Below are 23,782 nucleotides of genomic sequence, written 5' to 3'. Positions count from 1 at the left end.
AACACAAAGGAAGTTTATACTGAAACATGGCTCACTCCAAATATATCAGGATTAAAGAATTGCCATATTAGTTGATGGGGCCACATGTCCAGTGCCCTGTTTCCAACAGTGGTCAATGGCAGATGCTTTGGAGGAAGGCATAGAACTGCCTCACCTATTCATCTACAATAGCACCTAAAGACGAGGGCAGCGAATCTCTCGCTCACTCCAGTCAATCAGTTTTTACCCTGAATCATGAGAACTGAGTGATCCAAGAATTTACATTTCAGCCACAAAAACCACAGATACTGTTATTCACACGAACATACAACAGATTTTTGAAATCTTGCTAAATCCTTTGCTTCAGTTCTTCCCTGAAGTAGCACATTCCACAGGTTCACCAGCTGCATAACGCAGTCTTCTATTACAATCAATTTTGAGTGCCCTCGTGTCCCAGGAAAGGATAAACAGGGACACTTGAGGCCTTCGCTGGCCTGGTTTTTAAAATGCCAAGCACCTAATAGTTCACATTAACTTCAATGGAATTTGCTGAGTGCCACTTCTTTGGGTGTCTAAATAAGTGCTTGGGACCCTAACTTCAGACACTCATCTCTGAAAGTCTTTGCCTATATTTCCTACCATACTTCTCCAAAATAAGCATTCCTAGTCTTTCAGTCTTGTCTTATTTGGAAGTCCGTATAAGCCTCTGATAATTTCTATGGCCCTTCTCAAACTTTGAGTCTTCCAGATCCTTAAAATTACATGAATTAGATTGAATGCACTGTTCTTGAGGAGGATACACCACCTACATATAATGGCATAGTAGCAGTATTTTTCTCTGAAACACCACAATGGTAGATTTCTCCTTGTTGACATCATGATGGAGAAAGATCCTTTTACCTGTTCAGTTTGAGGCTGTCTCAGTGTTCCCTACAGAAGCTATAACTAATCTGGAACCGAGCGCAGGTACATATGGCTTAGGTTACCACATACTGGACTGAACACTTTGCACTTGCTTGCGCTGAAATCAGTCTTCCATGGTGTTGCCCAGTTACTACATATTGTTGGATCCTCTGGAGTTGCTTACAATCCTTACCAATTTTGACTTACCTAAATATTATGCTAGTAAATTTAGTTACCTCACTATCCAGCCCCTCGAAGCCGTTATAAGGGGACACACACAGATCCTAGCTCTCAAGTCTGGCTGAGCTACATTTGGCGTAGGACCCAAAAGGGGTATGAAGATGACTTTCCGCCACCTTTATTCTCTCTTCCTGATCTCCAGGGCACCCTCAGCACAAATCAGAACAGCCTCAGGGCTGATCTAAATTACAATAGCCTGAACAGCCCCAGGACGATTTGTAGCATCTGAGGATCACCTGAGCACAGCACATTTCAGCCACACTCACTCCAACCCCAGCACATCCCCTGGCTGCATGGCACCCAGGGATTCCACAGGGGAATCTCCAGCTAGTTACTTCCGCTAGTTTAAAGGCAGCAATGGTCCAGCGACACAAAGCAAAGCCACCTCCTCAGAGCCACTGGACTAGCCCAGACTAAGGTAATTTACGGTTTGCAAGAAGTTGTTTCCATGAAATTAAAACAAACAACTCAGAAAATAGCATTTTTTAGATTTAAATATTCCCTGGGTGCTTTTGTAGCCCAGACAAGAATATTATGTTAGTGCATAAGAACCTGAAATTTAAACAAACTACCCTGTGTTTTCATTCCCCATGCCCACTGATGTACAGAAAGAATAGACAGCATAAAATTATGAAAAATTAAAAATGTTTACAAGATTTTCAGTTTTAATACCTAATGTGCTATTATAAAATACCCTGAATGTTTTTAACCTGACACTGTTTCTTTAATAATATTAAAACAACATTAGATTTAGTTCCAATTCCTGGGTCACTTTATTATTAATCATTGCCCACTTATTCCTATTCTTTGCATCCTCTCTCAAGACAGGAGAGTCTCAACTTTCTTATACCACGGACCACATTTCAATAAACAGATGGTCATGTGGACACATCACCTCCTATTGCCAACATGCAGATCACTTTCCCACTAATCTGTGATCATGTAACATCCCTCTAGCAACTCCAACAGTGACTTTCAATGTAGAATAAAAGCATTTATGTCTGGCCACATGCAGCAGCTCGGTGAGAACTGAGCAAATAAACAGAGCGTGCCTATCTCTGTCCTTGTAAAGTGCTGGAAAATGCAGTGGAAAGAAGGAAATGGGAGAAAAGAAGAAAACCCGGCCTCTTCCCAGCAGCTCCAAAGGCAAAAGTTTTTATGAAGTCAGGAAAGAGGATGTGTTGCAACACCCCATCATTGCACCAAGACTGTGCTGAGACATTGCATCAATAACACCGCTGAGTCATGAACATGCAGTGCTGGAATGTCATACTATCATCATTTTGAGTCACTCCACTAGATGATGGAAGTGGTTATCCAAGATAAAATACAACTGAGATATTGCATAAGGCAAAGAGGGGAGAAATACCCTCGCAGTTCAGACTAGTTCAGTGATTAGCAGTACTGTTAATGGCCTGCACAATTAATATAATAAGTAGCAAAAAATAAAATTAACTTTAGCCAGGAAACTGGACAGAATTTTGTTGTTTTTATTAATTTTTCACAATGCCTTGTCTAGGACAGATTGTGTCTTCTTTGGAGCTTAAAATAGATCACTTATAACAAACACCAGGTTTCGGGAACTGAATGTTCTACTAGGAGTGAATCTGTTTCCCTTTTTAATGATCTTCCAATTTAAGAGTTATCATATAATCCAGTTTTGAAAGATCCTGAAGAGAAGCAGGTCTGTGGATTGAAATTAATGGACAAACTGACATGGATTCTCCCAGGTAAAGGACTGCAAGTTTGTACTGAGGTTGGATCAATCTATAATTTCATTTTGGAAGAGGAGGGCTGCAATATGAAGACAATAACATGATCATAAATTGAAGATAATAATAAATATATTACATCAATAATAAAGATAATATCTTGTAATAGAGTTACAGTTCAAATAACCATGCATCCCTAAATCAAAGCAAATTTTTGACAGCGGGCTCATTCAGCACACACATTGTGCCAATGTGATACCTAGTCCTTTAGAGAGAGGAACAGTGTAAGCCTTCAGTTACCTAGTTCTTTTTCCAATAAAATGCCTAGCCTTCTCTTAAAGTCTGTGCATAACAATTCTACCCCATCTCTCACATGGTCCTCAGACATTTCCTTTCCATTAGGGGCATTAGACTCCTTTACTCACTGAATATGATGTGGACTCAATTAACAACATCAAGCAGACAGATACAAAGGTGTAAGGGAGTTTAGGGAGTTATGTAGTTCATAAAAGTGCATTGTAATATTGCCTAAAAGCTATTGTGGAAGAAATGCACAAGGTCTATTTATGAGCTGCATTTATTTATGAGACTGACTCACCTGAGCAAGCAGCTCATGAATAATTCCCCATTAAGCAATTTCAAAAAGTATCTTCTCCACCTTTCATGTTTTTGTTTTTTAAAAAGAGCAAAGTTATAATCTTCTCCCCTGGTTGTTGTTTGTTTTGTGTCTTTATGAGAAGTTCGGTATTTAAAAAACAATGAATTATGGGGTTTAAACATTTTGTTAAAAATGCCTAGAACCTTAAAATTTGTGATAATCCAAAAATAAGATCTAATATAAGATTAAGTCTCTCAGGTACATTTATATTCCTTTCCCGCCAAAAGAGAACAATTTGAGGGCATTACCAAAATGCCTGTACAAATGAAGTGTATTTTTATAGTCACATAACTTGACCACAAAAAATCTGGTAATCATGGAAAGTAATAGAGGCCTGAAGCTAAGGAAGGAAAGAAAAAATTCTTGTAGAAAAAACTTTCCTGGAGACAGCTGAAGGACATAAGTGCAGAAATTAATCAAAGGTTCAAAAAGAAATTATTCCCACTAATGTAAAGAGCAGTCCTGTGAAATGCAAAGGAACACATTGGATGAACCAGCTGTTTTTTCAGGCCGTTCTATAATAGTGTCTACGTTTTGAGCAGGAAAGTTAATATTTAATGATTTCTAGTCATACAATTTGATTTTAGATGACAAATGAAAGGAGAGATTCTTGGAAAGGTGCACACTTTACAAAACAATATGACTATTTAGTTACTGTGGCTAGGTTGTAGGATACTGAACTTCAAATGGCTGCCTTATACATCTGTGGGTCACTCTTCCTCTCTAGAAGCTCAACTTAAAGCAACGTCTCTAATGAACACAAAAAAAGAGGAAACCTTTTGCTGTATAGTCCTATCTGATGCAGCCCCTCCCCCTCCAATCATCCTGGGATGAAAGCTTCAGAGGCAGCAAGCTTATAAACAAATCCTAAGAGCAGAAGTCCATATTAATTTTTCATAATCAGATTTTCTTGAGAAACTAGTGATTTCTTAAGGAGCTGGAAAATACATAATATTTAATGAGGCTCCAACTAAACATCACAGTCATTTAATATAGTTGCTTCTTGAAGCTAATTAATCTGCCTTGTAATGGAGGCAGGTCACCCTTACAGTGTTAAAAGAAACCTTCAACATGCTATAAGAAACTTAGCAACATTCCATGACTCACAGGGACACCTAGTACACTTCCATCACCCAATTCACTTAATCACTTCTCACACACTGATCATCATGTCGTGGTGGAAGTGAATCCAACCAGGGTTCAGTAGAGACAGTAAAATAGTTTTTTGCCACCTAAAAATTATCCATGTACAGATGGATGTAAAAGAACATTGATCTAAAACTATTTTAGGAGACACAACCCTGTCTCCTAACAGTGGATAGCTAACTTCACACACAAATGCACAGAGAGAGTTTAGAAACAGGATGGATTAAACAGTAAAACAAGACATAACATTCTAATTGTCTTCCCAGAACTAAGTTGCTCTCTTGTACTGGTTAATCTTCGTGAAATACTGAGGAGAACAAAACCAGGGACACTGTCAGTTTGGAAGCCAATTACCCAGCTTACATGCTGAGAGGTTATACAGTTAAAAACCATTTAAGGTTACCTAATCAGCACCTAAACTCACAAAGTCTAGTAGATGGGTTTTATGTAGGAATAGTTATCACGTCAAATACAGCTCCCGTTAATCACCGTGTCTCCAAATTAATCCACAATATTGTAGGTTAAAAAGAGACCCAACACATTTTTCAACCCAAAGGATTTTCAGTTCAGCAAATGCACTGACTTAGAGACCACTGAGCAAAAGACAATCTTTTTAATATTAACTTTACTAGCTCAGAAACCTGTCAGTGCAGTACAGCTCAGCAATGATCCATGAACTTAGATCAAAGGCCTGGCACTGCCCCTCTCGACTTCAAAGAATCTCATCTGAAAGAGACTGATAGCAACCAGGATTTGGATGGGGATAAATTGTATCTCTGCTGGCCTGACTTACTTATCAGCACCATGCTGCTGATGGTTGTGACACTCATTAGCCATGCCCCCTTGCACAGTACTGATTATACATTGTGTTTTGGAACATTTAAAAGTAATGTTTCCCGGTTAGTGTTTCACAGGGATGGAAAAAGAATAGGATTAGCTGTCAGTATGTGGTTTTAACTGAAATTATCATGATGCTAGTATCAAAATGGCATCTCAGTTTAACATAGAAACATTTTTTTAAAAGACATCCCTATTTCAAACACCAGGCTTTGACCAAGGAGGCCTGGTTTGTTTTTCAACCAGCGGGACAATCCACTTATACTTATTAGCAAGTATTGAAAAATTCTTCTGCTTCTGAGGAGTTGAAAGTAGATCCAAGAAGGGAGATGAGGAAGAGGAAATTAGATCTTCTCCACAACTTATTTTTCCCTTTGTGACCCAGGAACCCCTTGGTGCAAATCAGCAGAGGGCAGAAGGGGCAGCCAGGGGTTTTATATGGATCCCCTGAGTCGGATATATACATAACAGTTCACTGAAAAGTGGCATGTAAGGTCTCTGTCGAGAGCCAGGTGCCCACTAGTTGACATAATCATTGTGAAATATATGTACGGATAGTATTTAAGGAGGTATGTATCTATACTGGAAGTTATGTTCTTAAGGTCTTTGATTTAAGACAGGTCACCAAAAGGTGACATACCTTGGAATGTTCCTTTCATGTAGGAGGCAACAGACACCTATTTCCCTGTTTAGCCATATGAGTATGGTGTACTGTAAAATGAGAGATTGCAAAATCTACAAGAAAGGAAATCTGTAAGATGAAACACGCAGAAGTGGGTGTCCTGATTATAAATAAAGGCAAAATGGTGGGACAAGTATATCTTGGGGCAAAGAAACATACATAATCCTACACCTGGGAGGCAAGCTGACAGCATACTTGTCTCATGAAAGGAGGGTCACAGCCAAGCCTGGCTGTAAAGCACTGCAAGGATTTTGGGTGAGCAATCTTCTACAAGACATGAGAGTATTTTGTTAATTGAGTCAAGGCTCTGGAATGTGTGTTATGATTTTCTTTTATATGTAACCATTTCTTTCCAATACTTCTACTTCCTACTTCTTGAATCTCTAATCTTTGTTAAACAAACTTGTACTTGATTTCACTATAAATATATCTAAGCAGTGTGTGTAAAGCAGAGCAGTGATCTGAGGGGGAACAGGTAAACTGGGTTGCTTGGATGCAGCATCTTTCTCAATACCGAGTGGACCAAGGGCTGGATATGCCAGGGAGATACTCGGAGGGCTCGAGGGCCTATTGCTAACCTGCAGAGTAACATGGGGCCTGCCAGGCCAAGAGGAGAGTGCTTATGTTGTCCATGGCTGCTGGAGTTGGGGAGCTGACCCATGGCAGGCACAGACAAGGCTTCCTCATGATCAGGGCAGGTGGCAGCAAGTTGCCTCAGAACCCTGGAGGCGTCACTCCCTGCACCTCTATTAGGAGGCCAATCTCACAATTTAAGGTTGTCTTTTACTAGCAGTGGTACACAGATGTCTTAGAAATGGATACTTGAGACACAAAATAGGTTCGAAGGCCACATTGTGCTGTTGAGAGAAAGTGCCCGACAGAGGTGAATGAGATTTTGTTTAATAAAAAAAAAAAGAAAAGAAAAGAAAAAAAGTAACTGGCCTCTGGAACAAATCACTAGTTCACTTGTCTCCCTGCTTCTTGATTATGAAAATGTTGACAGCACAGCAGCAAGATATTTTACTTCGACATGTCCCTTAACAACTCAGTTTTTGGTTAAGTCAAGTGAGATTGCTTGAGAATATTCAGTAAAGTGTCCCTAGGAGATAACTTTCCACAGTCAGCTAAATTAGGGCCCACTGACTTCAGCAGGCTATGGAACAAGCCCTGAGAGAGGATGCCATGCAAGTCTGAAGTATCTATCACACGGTTCTCCAGTGGATTGAACCCTTAAGGACACTAAACTTTCTAAACTAATGCATGCAACAAGAGGCCACAGCAACGGTTCCTTAACCCACCCAGCAATATTGTTAATCTATCCAACTATACTCTTAGCCCAGCAGAAGAATCTGTCCTATCTCGGGGCCTCTCCTTCTGCCCCTCCACCCCCACGAACATGATACAGTTCTGTGGTGACCTGGAATCCCATTTTCGACATCTCCGACTCAAGGAATATTTCCAATACACCTCTGAACAACATACTAATCCACAGAGACCTTCGTACCAACACTACAAAAAGAAGGATTCTGGGTGGACTCCTCCTGAAGGTCGAAACAACAGACTGGACTTCTACATAGAGTGCTTCTGCCGACGTGCACGGGCTGAAATTGTGGAAAAGCAGCATCACTTGCCCCATAACCTCAGCTGTGCAGAACACAATGCCATCCACAGCCTCAGAAACAACTCTGACATCATAATCAAAAGGCTGATAAAGGAGGTGCTGTCGTCATCATGAATAGGTCGGAATATGACAAGAGGCAGCTCGGCAGCCCTCCAACACCACTTTCTACAAGCCATTACCCTCTGATCCCACTGTGGGTTACCAAAAGAAACTATAGCATTTGCTCAAGAAACTCCCTGAAAAAGCACAAGAACAAACCCCGACCTGGGGTATTCTATCTGCTATGCAAGATTCATAAACCTGGAAATCCTGGGCGCCTCATCATCTCAGGCATTGGCATCCTGACAGCAGGATAGTCTGGCTATGTAGACTCCCTCCTCAGGCCCTACACTACCAGCACTCCCAGCTATCTTCGAGACACCGCTGACTTCCTAAGGAAACTACAATCCATTGGTGATCTTCCTGAAAACACCATCCTGGCCACTATGGATGTAGAAGCCCTCTACACCAACATTCCACACAAAGGTGGACTACAAGCCATCAGGAACACTATCCCCGATAATGTCACGGTAAACCTGGTGGCTAAACTTTGTGACTTTGTCCTCACCCATAACTATTTCACATTTGGGGACAATGTATACCTTCAAATCAGCGGCACTGCTATGGGTACCCACATGGCCCCGCAGTATGCCAACATTTTTATGGCTGACTTAGAACAACGCTTCCTCAGCTCTCGTCCCCTAATGCCCCTACTCTACTTGTGCTACATTGATGACATCTTCATCATCTGGACCCATGGAAAAGAAGTCCTTGAGGAATTCCACCATGATTTCAACAATTTCCACCCCACCATCAACCTCAGCCTGGACCAGTCCACACAAGAAATCCACTTCCTGAACACTACGGTGCTAATAAGCGATGGTCACATAACCACCACCCTATACTGAAAACCTACTGACCGCTATTCCTACCTACATGCCTCCAGCTTTCACCCTGACCAGACCACACGGTCCATTGTCTACAGCCAAGCTCTACAATACAACCGCATTTGCTTCAACTCCTCAGACAGAGACAAACGCCTACAAGATCTCTATCAAGCATTCTTACAACTACAATACCCACCTGCTGAAGTGAAGAAACAGACTGACAGAGCCAGAAGAGTACCCAGAAGTCACCTACTACAGGACAGGCCCAACAAAGAAAATAACAGAATGCCACTAGCCGTCACCTTCAGTTCCCAACTAAAATCTCTCCAACGCATCATCAAGGATCTACAACCTATCCTGAAGGACGACCCATCCCTCTCACAAATCTTGGGAGACAGGCCAGTCCTTGCTTACAGACAGCCCCCCAAACTGAAGCAAATACTCACCAGCAACCACACACCACACAACAGAACCACTAACCCAGCAACAAAGCCCGTTGCCAACTATGTCCACATATCTATTCAGGGGACACGGTCATAGGGCCTAATCACATCAGCCACACTATCACAGGCTCGTTCACCTGCACATCTACCAATGTGATATATGCCATCACGTGCCAGCAATGCCCCTCTGCCATGTACATTGGTCAAACTGGACAGTCTCTACGTAAAAGAATAAATGGACACAAATCAGACGTCAAGAATTATAACATTCATAAACCAGTCGGAGAACACTTCAATCTCTCTGGTCACTCGATTTCTGACCTAAAAGTGGCTATTCTTCCACAAAAAGACTTCAGAAACAGACTCCAACGAGAGACTGCTGAATTGGAATTAATTTGCAAATTGGATACAATTAATTTAGGCTTGAATAGAGACTGGGCGTGGTTGAGTCATTACACAAAGTAAAACTATTTCCCTTTGTTTAGTCTCCCCCCCTCCCCTCCCCACACACACTGTTCCTCAGATGTTCTTGTCAACTGCTGGAAATGGCCCACCTTGATTATCACTACAAAGGGTTTTCTCCCCCCCCCAACCCCCACTCTCCTGCTGGTAATAGCTCATCTTAAGTGATCACTCTCCTTACAGTGTGCATGATTAACACCCATTTTTTCATGTTCTGTGTTTATAGAAATCTCCTCACTGTATTTTCCACTGAATGCATCCGATGAAGTGAGCTGTAGCTCACGAAAGCTTATGCTCAAATAAATTGGTGAGTCTCTAAGGTGCCACAAGTGCTCCTTTTCTTTTTGCGAATACAGACTAACACAGCTGCTACTCTGAAACCCTTGAATGTGAGCCTTCACATTTGGAAGCAGTTCTACAAAATAAACCCACCCTTAATCTCTCCACTAAAATTTGCTTGGAAAGACTGCAAGTGTTCTAGTGGCACAGACTCAAGTGAATAGAAATGGGTACATTTTTCCTGTGTTATCAGCATTTTACAAGATACTCCCAACCACAGTATCATACTGAGGGACTGCCCGTTACAGATGCTATTTTCCTATGACGTGGTGTGTATTTAAAGTCACAGTATAACTAATGTAATTATTCAGATGTAACCCTGTTATCAAAGACATATTAGCTATATGCTGAAAGAAAAACGCATGCTTTCTTGGGTGTTTAAGGATTATTTATAGTGTGGCCTTTTAAAAAAATCTTATACTTCTATAATTCTACAACTTAAATCTATTTAATATGCACTGATTATGTATGAAATAGCATATGAGTTGACCACAACACTAAACAACACAATGATAAATGGATGATTAAATTAATTAATTGGCTGCCGTTGGAACGAATATTATGAAAATCATCTCATTTGCAAATCAAGCTTTGTAGTAAATGCAAAGTGAAAAAAGTCCATTCTTTTGAAATATTCGTGGTCATGCTGTACCAGCATTTTCCTTTCCAGCTCCCACTCAGTTTGCTGATGATTACAACTTAGGTGTGAACTATTTTTAATGGAAAAAGAAAAATCTGGCCTGTAACATGCCTATAATATGGTTACAATGCTTCTGGTTTTAGGAAAAATAAGTTTGTAAACCAAGTGAGATTAAAAATGAAAAATTATTAAATGTTTTAACTGTCTGATCAACATCTGCTTAAAACCAAAACCAGTGGTGGCACAGTGAGTGAACTATACACATTTAATGTAATCTCATTGAAAAATAAAGCAGTCAAATGGAACAAACAGCCAAGATTGCAATATTAAAATCATTCACAGAATGTACCTAAACAAGATGGTTTATCTTAATTTCTTTCCAATTTTTTAAAGTTACAACTACAGGAAGAGTCCCAAACCTTTCTATCCATATCTTCTAGGCACCCACATAGTTTTAAAATTTAGGCTTTAAAAAATACTCAAAAACCTTGCAGTGCACAAAAAAAAAAAATCATTTGCTGAGACACTGGATCAAACTGACCTTGGGTGTAACATATACTGTTGATATCAGTGAAGTTTACACTAGGGATTCATTTGGCTCACTGTATGCAAAGTTGCAGCCAAGAGCAATTTGTTTCCTCCAACATATGAAATTTAGGGTGAATTGTAATCAGAATGAATATAATTTAGGATAATTCAGCATTGACTTGACTGTCAAGAATACATGCAAATCTACAGTCCTTTCAATAACTTAATCTTTGGCGAAAGGTCACAAACTTTACCTTGTTTTGCCATATGGAAGGGTCATTTTAATTTGCAACACTGTTGTTATTAAAGCAATATGATCAATGGAATCCCACACTCGCATAAGAAGGTGCAATGTCACTGAAGCCAATGGATTTACACCAAGTACAACTTTGGCATGGGACTGAAATACAGGCTGTGAAGAAGACTGCTGCAAGTGGGTGGGTCGAGTGGGCAGGTGGCTTTTCTGAGAGCTGTTTCTTTGGATAACAGGCCTTGAACTATTTCCACAGCTCTGTTTTTTTCTCTAGAGAGATAGGAAAATGAAGGGCGAGGGTTTCAGACCTGACTGTGCCAGAGTACGTTTTTCCATGAGCAAAGCATGAACTACTGTGTTCATAGCACTCCACGCAAGCTGGATTGAGAGAAGTTGACAAAACTAGGGAAAGTTACTTAAGTATAATACACTTCTTTCAAATTCCTTTATCAGCGGAACATTATTGCACCTGAATTATTGGCAACGTCTCTGAATTCACCATTTGAGTAGCTCTCCGAATATGGAAGTTTGTTAAACCCCTGATTTAGCTAAGCAGTTAATCATATGTTTCTCTTTAAGCATATGCTGAAGTCTCACTGAAATCAAAGGGATTTAGGCATATATCTAAATGATTTGCTGAATTGGGTCCTAATGCAGGTACTTAAAAAAAAGGGGGTGTGGGAATTCCTTCTTTTCCACCTCAGTTTATAAAGATACTGGGCACTGTGGTTTACAGTTTAAACTTTTTTCATTATTATTTAAAAGTCTTTTAAAATACTCTTTCCGTCTAAGACAATAAAATGTACATTCAGCATATAGTTCATGCTTGTTTACAGAGATTCCTTAATTTTTTCAAGAAAATATCCTAGTGGAGTAGATTGAGGATTATGCATGGTGGAGAATGTGACAGGCTCTTATCAAACGGTCTGCTTGGAATTAAAAACTAAGTCATTCACCAGCACACCCAGCAAGCATTTAATGTAACAGACATGTTCTTACCCAGAATGAAGGCCACCACGTAGTTCGAGATCTGTCCCATGCCAACTATAAGAAACAGCACTGTGAACATCTCCCAGCTGGTAGAGAAGACCTGCACAAAACTGAAGCCAGTCTGTACTGCCATGGTTGCAAAGAGAATACTCTTCCTGCCAAACCTTTTGCAAAAACAAGGAGAGGAAAGTTATATTTAAAAAAAATAAAAACACAGAATAAAAATAATTTCAAGGTCCATGGCTAGGCAATACAGACCTAGCACATTCATCCCACTCAAAACCACATAGTTTATCAACACGCGCAGTGCTCTATTAGGCCATCATTTTTAGGAGCATTAAAAATGGAGGCTCTTTGGAACTCAAGACATTAACAAAAATAATTCAGAAGAGCAGACATCCTAAAGAGAGTTGTTAGTATCTCTGTGACACAGATACAATTCAGCCCCCTTGTGCATATACATTATGACAGCCTTTAATTACATCATCACATACTATTTTTTCCAGATCCCATTTCTCATTCAGCATGCAGGATGGATACTGCTCACTTAATGAGAAGCTATTCAATATTTTATTTTCTCCTCACTGTTCAGTATGGAGCTCTAGGCCTTGTTCAAAGGCTACTCTGAAGACAAATTTATTAAGTTCCTCCCTATAATATCTGAGTGCTTCACAAATATTATATCATCATTTCCAACCTGTCCCTGTGCCAATCTGTCTCTACCCTACCCTTGGCTCCTTGCCCCAATTCCATTCTTCCTGTCTACTGTAGGGTTGCCAATTTTGTAATATTTAAAAAACACACCCTTCCCCGAAGGCCCCACCTCTTCCCCTGAGGCCATACCCCCATTCACCTATTTCCCCCTCCCTCTGTCGCTCACTGCTTTTCCCCTCTCCCCCCCACTCCACTCTCTGTGTGGGTCGGGAGGGACTCGTCTGCAGAGCCAGCACTGGGAATTGCAGCCACCCATTGCAGGTAGGAGGTGGCCCTGGCTGAGTAGGGGCTGGCACAGGTGATGACTCAGCGCCTCCCCCACCCACAGTAACTGGATTTTGGGTCAGCAGACTTCAGGTCAAAAACCAGACACCTGGCCACCCTATTGTCTACCCAGACCCACTCTCCACTCCTTAAACTTCTCAGCCCAGTCCCACTCTCCCACTCCGGGCTCACTGTCCAAGTTCCAATCTCCTCCCACCCCAGCTCCTTGACCCTAGTCTCCATGCCGGTCTCACTTCACCTCCCAGCTCCTTGACCTAATCTCATTCTTGGAAACAAATGAACTGTTCTGGCTGAAGTTTTTTTTTGTTTGTTTTTTGTTTTTTTAATAAAGAAAAGTCAGCCTACAGCAGACACCTGGCATGGAAAATTTCAACCCAAACCCTTAATGTGTTTGGTCACACTATAAGCAACAGAAAAAAGGGTTTCTTAAAATGGGATGTGTTGGACAACTTTAATAATAGGTAGTACAAAGAAGGCTTAATATTATTGCCCTTCTTGAAGGACACTTCTGATTTTCACATACTGGCAGAAATAGCTCAGCTCCCAAAAGTATAGAAGAGCGCACAATTTGGATAACAGCAACAAAACAGCTGCAGTTATGCAAGAAATGTATCTATCTAAGGTGGTCACAGTGCCAATAAGTGTGATAAATATACAATTAATCAGAGGCCTAATCTTGCAATGCATTAAAGTCAATGGGAGCTTTGCCAGTGACTTCAGCGGATGCAGAATCAACATGCAGGAGAGTGAATCTCATAGCAGCTTATTCTGCTGGAACAATAAAACCAAGGTAGTGGAAATCTACCAATGATTTAACTATACAATCCTCTCGCCATCTTTCAACCTCCTTCTTCTCCACTTGTTGTCTATATTACATTTCTATTCCTTTTTCTTATGGAAATATAACTGTAAGCTTACCTCTGGATTTAAAGACACACAACTCCTCCACATGCTGTTTAAGGTTGCAAAGTCAAGCACCCAAAAGTTAGGAAAGGACAGAATTAAGATTGCATCTGCAACCTTAATTTGGCCCCGACGTGCATATGGATTATGATACTGTCTTTAATGACATGAGTCTATACTATTTTTCCACAGAATACCTGCCTCAGCCATAAGGACACACTGATCTGTACGTGGAGTTTAAGGGGCTTTTATTAGAAAGGGTGGCTACAATAGTCTCTCACTTGGAGAGTGGTTTCTGCAACAGCACAGGTGAAACTCAGAACATACAACTCTTTATTGTCAAAAATTTTGCTAAAAAGTCCCACCAGGGCCCTGACAGCAGCAAGGCAGAATGGAATTTATCTGAAATTCTGAAGATTTTCTTTCTTTTTTTTTATTTTTAAAGAGGTTTCCCACTCCACTCTTTTGTCCCCCCATTAGCCTCCCGCCATGGAAATCGACTACACATAATGTATGTTGCTCTGCAGTCTGCTCTCCTGGGATCACTTTCTAGTCTCCTCTTCTTCTCAGGAAGTAATCTATCTGGGGCCTGTTGGCAAAGAATTTGTATGTCATTAAGTGATGCTTTCTCTTTACAAAGTAGGTACTGGCAACAACCAGATGTGGGCTTGGGCTAACGTTAAAGTATCTACACCAGCTTCATTTCTAGTTCCAAAGCCTCATTCTCCATGACAATCACTGTGGCCCTCACTGTATTCTCCCATGTGTCCTCAACTTGTGGTACTTCACTTATCACCTGGTCCAGCACTATCTGGAGCTCCTCGTCTTCCAACATGCAACCAACCTGTGGTGCGTATCTGCATATAACATTCAATATCTGTTCTCTGCTCAGTACTGTTCTTTCATCAGCCAGTCACTCTTCCTTTGGATGTCCATTACCCTATCCTTTAATATTACTGCTACGATCATACCTACTCCATTCCTCCTTGCTATAGAGCCATAATACGTTATCTTGTAACCCATCCCAATATCAGTGGATTTCAACCCCTTCCATTTTTACTCTTGTATGGAGATAATGTGCATTCCCCTGCTCTTCAGCATCTTGGCTACTTCTCTTGATTTCCCAGTCATTGCTCCCACATTCAAGAAAGCCAAACACAGGTCTTGGGCTCACTCCTTTAGCCACATGCACCCAGAATGCAGTAGCCTTTTCCCATTTTCCCCAGCCTTCAGGAGAAGCGGTCACATGTTGCTTCCAGGGGATGCCCTAGCATTGTACTGATATACTCCCTGAAAACAAAGACCCATAGAGCATGTGTGATTGGCACAAATTTTACAAACTGGCTGTCCAGGCCAGAAGTTCTTAGTTTGAAATTGGAGACCCTTCGCCTAGGTGGGCTCCCAACCACAGCTAACAAGCCCCATGTGTCCAGAGCAATCTGGTTAGTAGGTACTAGACACCCACCTTTTACACCCATACTTTCAGTTAAGGACCCCTCCGCAACAAGAAGACATGATAGGAGTTTGTCTGTCAGAGGCTATATCTTATGCCAGCTGCATGAGGCATTCTCTAGGGAGCGAGAGCTCATCCTCAAACCCACCATGGCAGCTCTCTGGGAGGAGGGTTGAGAGGAGTGACTTGATTATAGTGTCTATGTACCTTCATGGTGAGAAAGGTCCTAAAGGGCTCTTTCACAGAAAAAGGCATAACAATAACTGATGGCTGGAAGCTGAAGCCAGACCAATTCAAATTAGAAATTAGGCACATATTTTTTTAACAGTGAGGCTGATTAACCACTGGAGCAAACTAACAAAGAAAGTGGTGGATTCTCCATATCTTCTTGATGTCTTCAAATCAAGATTGGATGCCTTTCTGGAAGAAAGACATTAACCAAACAAGCTTTTAGGTTTAATACAGGATTAAATGGGTGGTTTTCAATGACCTGTGATATACAGGAGGTCAGGCCAGATTATCTAATGGTCCCTTCTAGCCTTTAATCTGAAGAATGGATCTATGAAAAATATATCTGCTCCTGATGAATCATGTTAGGATTTACAGTAATTTAGGGCTGGCTCCGCCCTTCATTTTGGATCTGCTCAGTTTGTCTCCATCAAACCCTCTTCAGTACACTGACAAAAAGGGTGAATTGAGTTCAAGCCATCTCACTGCTCCTAGACTGGGTCTTCCATTATGATGTTAGATGTTTTACTCTTGATGAAACTACTTGAAGAGTATGGACAAAGAAACATCAACTGACCCTTTGTCGAATGGTCAGATACCACCACGTATGAGTACAAGGCAAATACATGTGCACTTTGCAGAGATTAGTTCTAAGTTTGAAGTGCATCATTGATATTAATTCTAAAGGTGCCTACTGAACAAACAGAAGAACAGAGCTGGGAATTTCAAAGAAACTAATGGAGTAGGTGCCCAATTCCAATGACAGTCATGGGAATAGGGCACCTAACTCCCTTAGGCTCCTTTTAAAATATCACTGTATATGACTTAGCGCCCTCATTTTCACTGAGCACAGACCAGTCTTGAAACATGCTCAGAAAGGAAGGCTTACGCTCATCTTTTTAAAAGGTAAGGTCAAGCTGTAAAATTTTAGAAGCAACAAGGCTAACCTTCTCCATGTACTTTACCTGTCTGAGAGCTGTCCTGATACAAAGGATCCCATAAGCACCCCCACAAAAAACAAGGAGGTAGTCAGGGGAGTTTTCCAGTCATCATCACATACCAGATTCCACTGCAAAAGAAAGAACAACATGTAACATTCCCTATTTCTTAATATCATTTCACAATCATTCAGATCAAAAGATGATTTATATTAGCTGCTTAGTAACAAGTTCATTTTGAAAGTGTATGGATTTCAACATTCTTTGGTCTAATTCGCCCACACTTGTTTTTCTGCCTGGGTCTGAATATCGGGCACTTCTAGGCATAGTATATTAATTAGACAGCGATGGCTTGCTACCCAGAAGCATAGTTTACAGACAGTAAAAAAGAAAAAAATGGAATGTCCTCTAGGGATGAGCAAAATTACAATTGACTTCATAGAAGTCAGGATAAGGAACCTTGCTCCCCCTTCAATATGGTTTTTGTAAGGCCCCAACTCTAGCTGCCTCCCTATTTGGCCCCAATTTAATCTCGCACCCCCCGCCCCTAGGTTCTATCAGACCTACAATGCACTCTGAGACATGTGACAACAGAGCAGACAAGTCAGAGTTTGGTGACAGCTGGGTGCAGCACAATGGTTGACACAGACACCCCTGGGAGGTGGAGGGTACTTCTGGATGTCCAACTTGAGACACCTTAAAGGGGCCTAATTTTCAGAAAGGGTTGAGCACCCACCAATGCAAATCAAGACAACCAGAGGGGGAGCCTAAATTGGGCACCCAAAGACCACCAGTTATTTTTGGCAATCTTGGCTATTGTGGCCACACAGAAAAAATGGAGATTGAGACACGTTTACAAGGTCAGAGCAGGCTAGAAAGCTGTGGGGAAGACAGGAAAGATTCGAAGAGGCTGACAAGCACCCAAACATTTTCCGACTATATGCTTGTATCATTGGCTCCCCATTACCTACTTCTTCATCTGTCCGGGGTTTTAGATTTTAAGCCCACTAGGACAGGGACTGTCTTTGCTATGTCTGCATGGCACCCAGTACAATGCGGCCCAGACCCAGACTGAGGCCCATAGATGCTATCATAATATAAAATATTCACTACTAATCTCTCCCTCTCTCCGCCCCGCCCCCTGCACATCCCCTTCACAAAACCTTTCTGACTTTTTTTCTAAATTAATGGGATTTATAGCAGCTCCATTTTCACTGGGGGGAAAAGCATTTAGTCAAAACATTAGCTATGCAGCTTTGTTAGAGGTTTGTTCAAGTGATGATTGCAGCTATGGCACTGAGAGAGCCACGTACTACTACAACAAGAACTGTAAATATTTCTAGTCTGACAACAGGCTATTTTCCAGGGCCCAATAGTCCCCCACTATGGGGTAAAAAGAAAAGGAGGACTTGTGGCACCTTAGAGACTAACCAATTTATTTGAGCATGAGCTTTCGTGAGCTACAGCTCACTTCATCGGATGCATGCCGTGGAAACTGCAGCAGACTTTATATCCACACAGAGATCATAAAACAATACCTCCTCCCACCCCACTGTCCTGCTGGTAATAGCTTATCTAAAGTGATCATCAAGTTGGGCCATTTCCAGCACAAATCCAGGTTTTCTCACCCTCCACCCCCCCACACACAAACTCACTCTCCTGCTGGTAATAGCCCATCCAAAGTGACAACTCTCTACATAATGTGCATGATAATCAAGGTGGGACATTTCCTGCACAAATCCAGGTTCTCTCACCCCCTCCAAAAAACACCACTATGGGGTGTGGTGTCACGGGCGTGGAAGAGGGTTTAGAGAGAGAACAAGAGCTCCACAGCATTATCTCCTTCATAGAACCCTGTAGAAGTTCCTCCACTGGGGCATCCTAGGAGTTTGGGCTCTACATGTGCCAAAGAGGGTGGGGTAGATGGCACAGTTGATATCAGAGGCATCATAGCTTCCTTCCCCACAAAGCTGTGGGAAAAATAAGTTAGTACAATAAATGCTGAGAAATACAACCTTATCTTGCTCTTCTGAATGGAGATCCAGGAGCAGTTGCCAGTACAGCTACTGCAAAAACAATGCTATCATGGTGCCCTGGATATACACATGGGGGGGATGGGGGGGGGAGTGAGGGCAGAAGCTCTGAGAGGGCACAATCCCCCCTACACACACACGCCTGAATGAAGTAGCAGGAACAAAGAGTTTTCTGGGTCCTACAACAGTTCTTTGACTCTCACCACAAGAGCTCAGCAAAAAAAGAGTCATTTACCTATGTGATGAGGTTCCTGGTTTAAAACAGGGTGGGGAGGGAGGAAGGGGGTCACAGGCTTGCGGGCAGCATGATCCCACATTTGTGAAAGTTTTCGTTGTACCTGCATTGCTCTAGTACAAGGCTTGTTGCTATATCTAAAAAATACTGTCAGGTTAAAAAAAAAGTCAACTCATTTCACACATTAAAAACTTTAAAATGCTTTCTGATTTAATAAACTACAGAGCTAGTTTAGTGTTCACTATTTATTCTCATCACTGGAATTTGTTTTGATTGGACCTTTAAACTGAGTCACTGTGGAAACATTTCTATTGATCTTCAGTTTAAGCCTATATCAACCTGATAGCACAAGGTATTTTTAGAATGTTCATGATTCTCATCCCAGCCAAGTGACAATTGAGTATGTTTTTGTCACAGCATGTTCAAATAAACAAACTTGTTAAGATGTGTTTGCCAGAACTGCTTCTGAATCCAGAGTTCACAAATATCGACTTCAGATTAGATCATTTTGCCATAAATCTAGGCTCATTAAGCATCAGATCAAAGCAATATTATCTGTACAACATAATATGAATCATGTTTAAAACTATTCCTTTACAGGAACTTGTCCTTCGGTAATGCAGTGGGTGGCGCATGAAATATAATGCTGAGGCAATGATTGAAAAAGTAAATAAAATCTATTCAAATGTACTATAGTTAGACAAAGAATAGCCTCCACTGAAATCTCAATGGTGGATTGTTCAGACTGTCAGCCTAATTTTCAAATGATTTAGAGGGGGAAAAAACCCACAACATTTATTTTCATACAGAATACCCCACAACTCTATTTTTATCCCAGGATACCCACTCTGAATTTTAATCCTGCTCCTACTATTATGCCAGTGGGTCCTGCAGGAGCCCACAGAACCCACTGCCATAATAGCAGGAGTGGGATAAAAGTTCAGCACACAATGCAGGAGCGGATGGGAGTGGGTTTTTCAGGGCGGCCCCGTCCAGCAGCTGCCACTCGCCGGCTGTCTAGCTCTGAAGTAAAGGTGACAATGGGAAATAACTGGAGGAGGGGCACAAAAAATTCCAGGAATGGTAGAGGGGGCGGCAAGTGGAAGAGTTTGCGCACCACTGTAGTAGAGAACAGTCAACCAGAACGTGTTGAGGTAGCCAAAGTATTGCTGTTAATGTTATGGAAGACACATGGCTAAGTCCTTAAGCAAGTCATACCGGATGACTCAAGAAATAGGCAATGTGATATTTCACATCTAGATCAGTAGATCAGATTTGGTTCTGCTGACATAACCAACATTTATTCTGATTGGCTGGTTGCTGAGTGGTCTTTGTAAATTGAATTCAGGTACAACTCCCAATGGACAGGTCTCCTCAACACAAAGACGGTCACTGTTTCATTGTCAGTTCAAGCAGACGTGGCAAGGGAATAGAACTGCCAGTGAATGGAAGGATTCTATTTTTAAGTGTGTGAAATCTGACTCTTTTCACACGCATGAAATTAGCTATCTAGTGTCATTCAATGGAGATTTACGTTCTCCCTCTTATTGGCACCAAGCCTATTAGTCTATAGTACTTTTCTGTCAACTGAACACCTACATTCTAGAATTTAGGAGAGGGTAGTAAGTGTGAATCCTCCTTTTCTCTATGGAGTACAATAATTATACTATTAACAACACAACTTCATTTACTAAAATGTGACAGTAGTTGTTCTGAGATATTAGCATCTGTCCAACAGGCACATCTTATGGAGTGCCATCACCAGTCATGGAAAAGGGGAGAGGCAACAACCTACATTTCTAAACCAAACTCCTGATTTTAGAGTTTTTAAACTAGCCAATTTTTTTCCTTTTCTCCCTCACATCATACAAGGTTTCCATGGATAAACGAGATCCTTTTACTCCTTTATTGGGCCCGAACCTGCAACTTTTAAACATGAAGACTTGATTATTGCCAATAAAGTCAATTTACGATCAGCCACAAAAAATGGACTGCAGTAATTAAATTATAGTTTAGCCCTTTTATAGATTAACTATAAACACACCTTCTGAAATATCTTAACAGAATAAAATGTTCATTTACCAACAAACAAGTCATTCTGCAGAATTCCTGACCAAACACATCCAGGGGCAAACTCCTGGCAAACTTGGAAGGAAGCTGTGTTTACTTTCAGTATCAAAAACTATTTAGGCAAGAGACTACATCTACAATAGCCAAGTACCTCAACTTGATTACTACAAGCTAGCAAGGGCATGCAGAACAGTGAATTCTGTCTGCTGCTGGTAATAGGTGACAATTTAGGATTCACAGGTTTGCAAACCAATTACTTCTCCAAAATAATAGCAGAGATCAGTTTTATTGCTGAAAGCGACAGAGCCCTTTTAGGGGATTATCCAACTGGCCTTCCCACACGCAACACTTTATTCTGGTACTCTATCAGAAATTACTGATTAATTTTCTTCAGTGTTCCACTGTGCTACAGGGCTCAACCTAGCATCACATAGTGCAGAGACCATAATACTTAGCGGAAACTACATTAAAAGTATCTTGAATCCACCCAGTTCATAATAAACAAATAAATGCAGTTTGAAACCTTGTTTAAAAGGCTGAGCCTATAAATCTCAGGAATGCTGAACTCATATCCAAGAATAAGAGTGAAGATCAACAGCAAGAAGCTCAAGGGAAACTCAAAAATAGTCACTGGTTCTCATGACTGTATAAAGTCTGTAGTTCATAAATTTCACATGTATTGCACCAAATCTACAAAATATACAAGTGAGATTATCCCATCTAATCACAAAGATGACAGCATTAGATATTGTACTCTTAACCATACTGCCAGCTGCCAACATTGGGTAGATCTCATTAAATTTATTTCAAAAGTATCACTGAGAAAAATCAGCTGAGCGGGTAATCTCTGCAGGTACATTAGAATTGTGGTGGTTTGTATTCAGCTTTTTATTCAGAAGATTTTCAGCCCTGCCCACTGCTGCACATTAGACGGGTATAATTATTTTATGATGAGCCAAAGTTCCCATTATGCACATCATAGTGAAGTCTATATTAAAAAGCAAGTTGCTAACTGATTTCAAAGAGACAGTACTTTCCTCAGGACAGTCTGAAAACAAAAGTGTTTTACAGTAAGAGGCACTAACATTTTTAGCTGCATCAGCATTAGCAATAGTGGGGAATTCTTGCCCCAAAAACCCCAGCATTGACAAGCCTAACACTATCTGTTCAGTAATGTTAGCTAGGATACACCTATTATAACAACTCTCCAAAACATACACTGACTTCCTATTTGTTCCCAGAATCAGTTCAAAGTGGTGGCATTGATCTCCAAAGACTATGGGAGTGTCTTCACTGTAGAGTTAACTTGGATGATTGGCACCCAAGTCTGAGCACCTGGTTTAGCCTAACCCAGGTGTGAGCAGCCACACTGCAATGCCATACCCAAGTTGCTGCTGGACACTCCTCACAAGCCCTGAAAGTGGCCCTTTGCAGCTGGCTAAAACTGCTCAGAGAGGAAGAAGAAAACTCCATGTAGATTTGGATGGGAGTAAAACTGATCTGGGTTGCAGAGTAGCAGCCGTGTTAGTCTGTATTCGCAGAAAGAAAAGGAGTACAAGTGGCACCTTAGAGACTAACCAATTTATTTAAGCATAAGCTCTCGTGAGCTACAGCGGTGATAGGATATATCCTGACAGAAAGACACAATATAAGCAATTAAGCTTTGTATAAACATTAATTTGTTAAATTATTTCTGTCTGGGACAATTCATTTGGGGTTTCACCATTTTAAAATTCATTGGCAGGATAGGCAGAGATGGGGGGTATTGTTTTGCTGGAAGGTGTAAATAACTGTCATCAAGTGGATCTGCGATCTATAGAACAGAGGCCTGCAAGCTGGTTTGCTAAGCACCCTTCTTTCAGGTGCAAGGGAAGGAGCAATTAGTCCCCTTTATGTAGTGAGATAGCTGAAAACAACAAAGAAGTGGCTCCGGCCCAGCACGCACTGGGGGCAGGGCAGGCTCCCTGCCTACCTGCCTGCCCTGCCCCAGCGCTGCTCCAGGAAGGGGCCGGAACCTGGGGGAGAGAGGGGCAGAGGCTGTGTGTGTTGCCCTGGCCACTCCTCCAGGTACCTCTCCCGAAGCTCCCATTAACTGCGATTCCCCGTTCCCAGCCAATGGGAGCTGTGACGGGCAGTGCCTCGAACCAATGGCAACACACAGACCCCTGGGCGCCCCTCAGGTTCCGGCCGCTTCCTGGAGCGGCGCGGGGGAAGGGCAGGCAGGCAGGCAGGCAGCCTGCCCTGCCCCCGCTGCGTGCTGGGCCGGAGCCGCTCGAGGTAAGCACTGTGGAGGGCGCAGGAGCTGGCGGGACACAGAAAATAATCCCGCGGGCCGCGTGTTTGAGACCCCTGATATACACCTTCCCCATTGCACTGGTGCAAGCGAAGGTAGGAATCTGAGCTGAAGTTAACTTATTCATCCATAACTAGGTAGTGCCCCTACACATACAGATTCTACTGCACAGTTTTATGGAGCACTAGGTAGGAGAATACTTTGTGTAAAGTCTAGAAAACAGGGAGAAGACAGGCCTGGTCTACACTACAGAGCTATGTAGTAAGCACTA

General features: G+C 41.6%; 1 protein-coding gene across 4 annotated transcripts in view; it reads right to left on the bottom strand.

The window, feature by feature from the left end:
- SLC22A4 (solute carrier family 22 member 4) overlaps positions 1–23,782 on the bottom strand; it is a 54,961-nt gene that overhangs the window by 25,737 nt on the left and 5,442 nt on the right. For all 4 annotated transcript variants that reach the window (XM_073355647.2, XM_073355646.2, XM_073355645.2 and 1 more), the window contains exons 2-3: positions 16,908–17,011; positions 12,369–12,523 (exon numbers count right to left, since the gene is read on the bottom strand). In XM_073355647.2, the coding sequence (XP_073211748.1) occupies positions 12,369–12,523; positions 16,908–17,011 (259 nt within the window). The remainder of the gene's footprint in view (positions 1–12,368; positions 12,524–16,907; positions 17,012–23,782) is intronic.

This window comes from Lepidochelys kempii, chromosome 8, assembly GCF_965140285.1.
Source record: "Lepidochelys kempii isolate rLepKem1 chromosome 8, rLepKem1.hap1, whole genome shotgun sequence".
NCBI classification, from domain to species: Eukaryota; Metazoa; Chordata; order Testudines; family Cheloniidae; genus Lepidochelys; species Lepidochelys kempii.
Note: the sequence above shows the minus strand (reverse complement) of the source record. Positions and strands in the feature narration are given on the sequence as shown.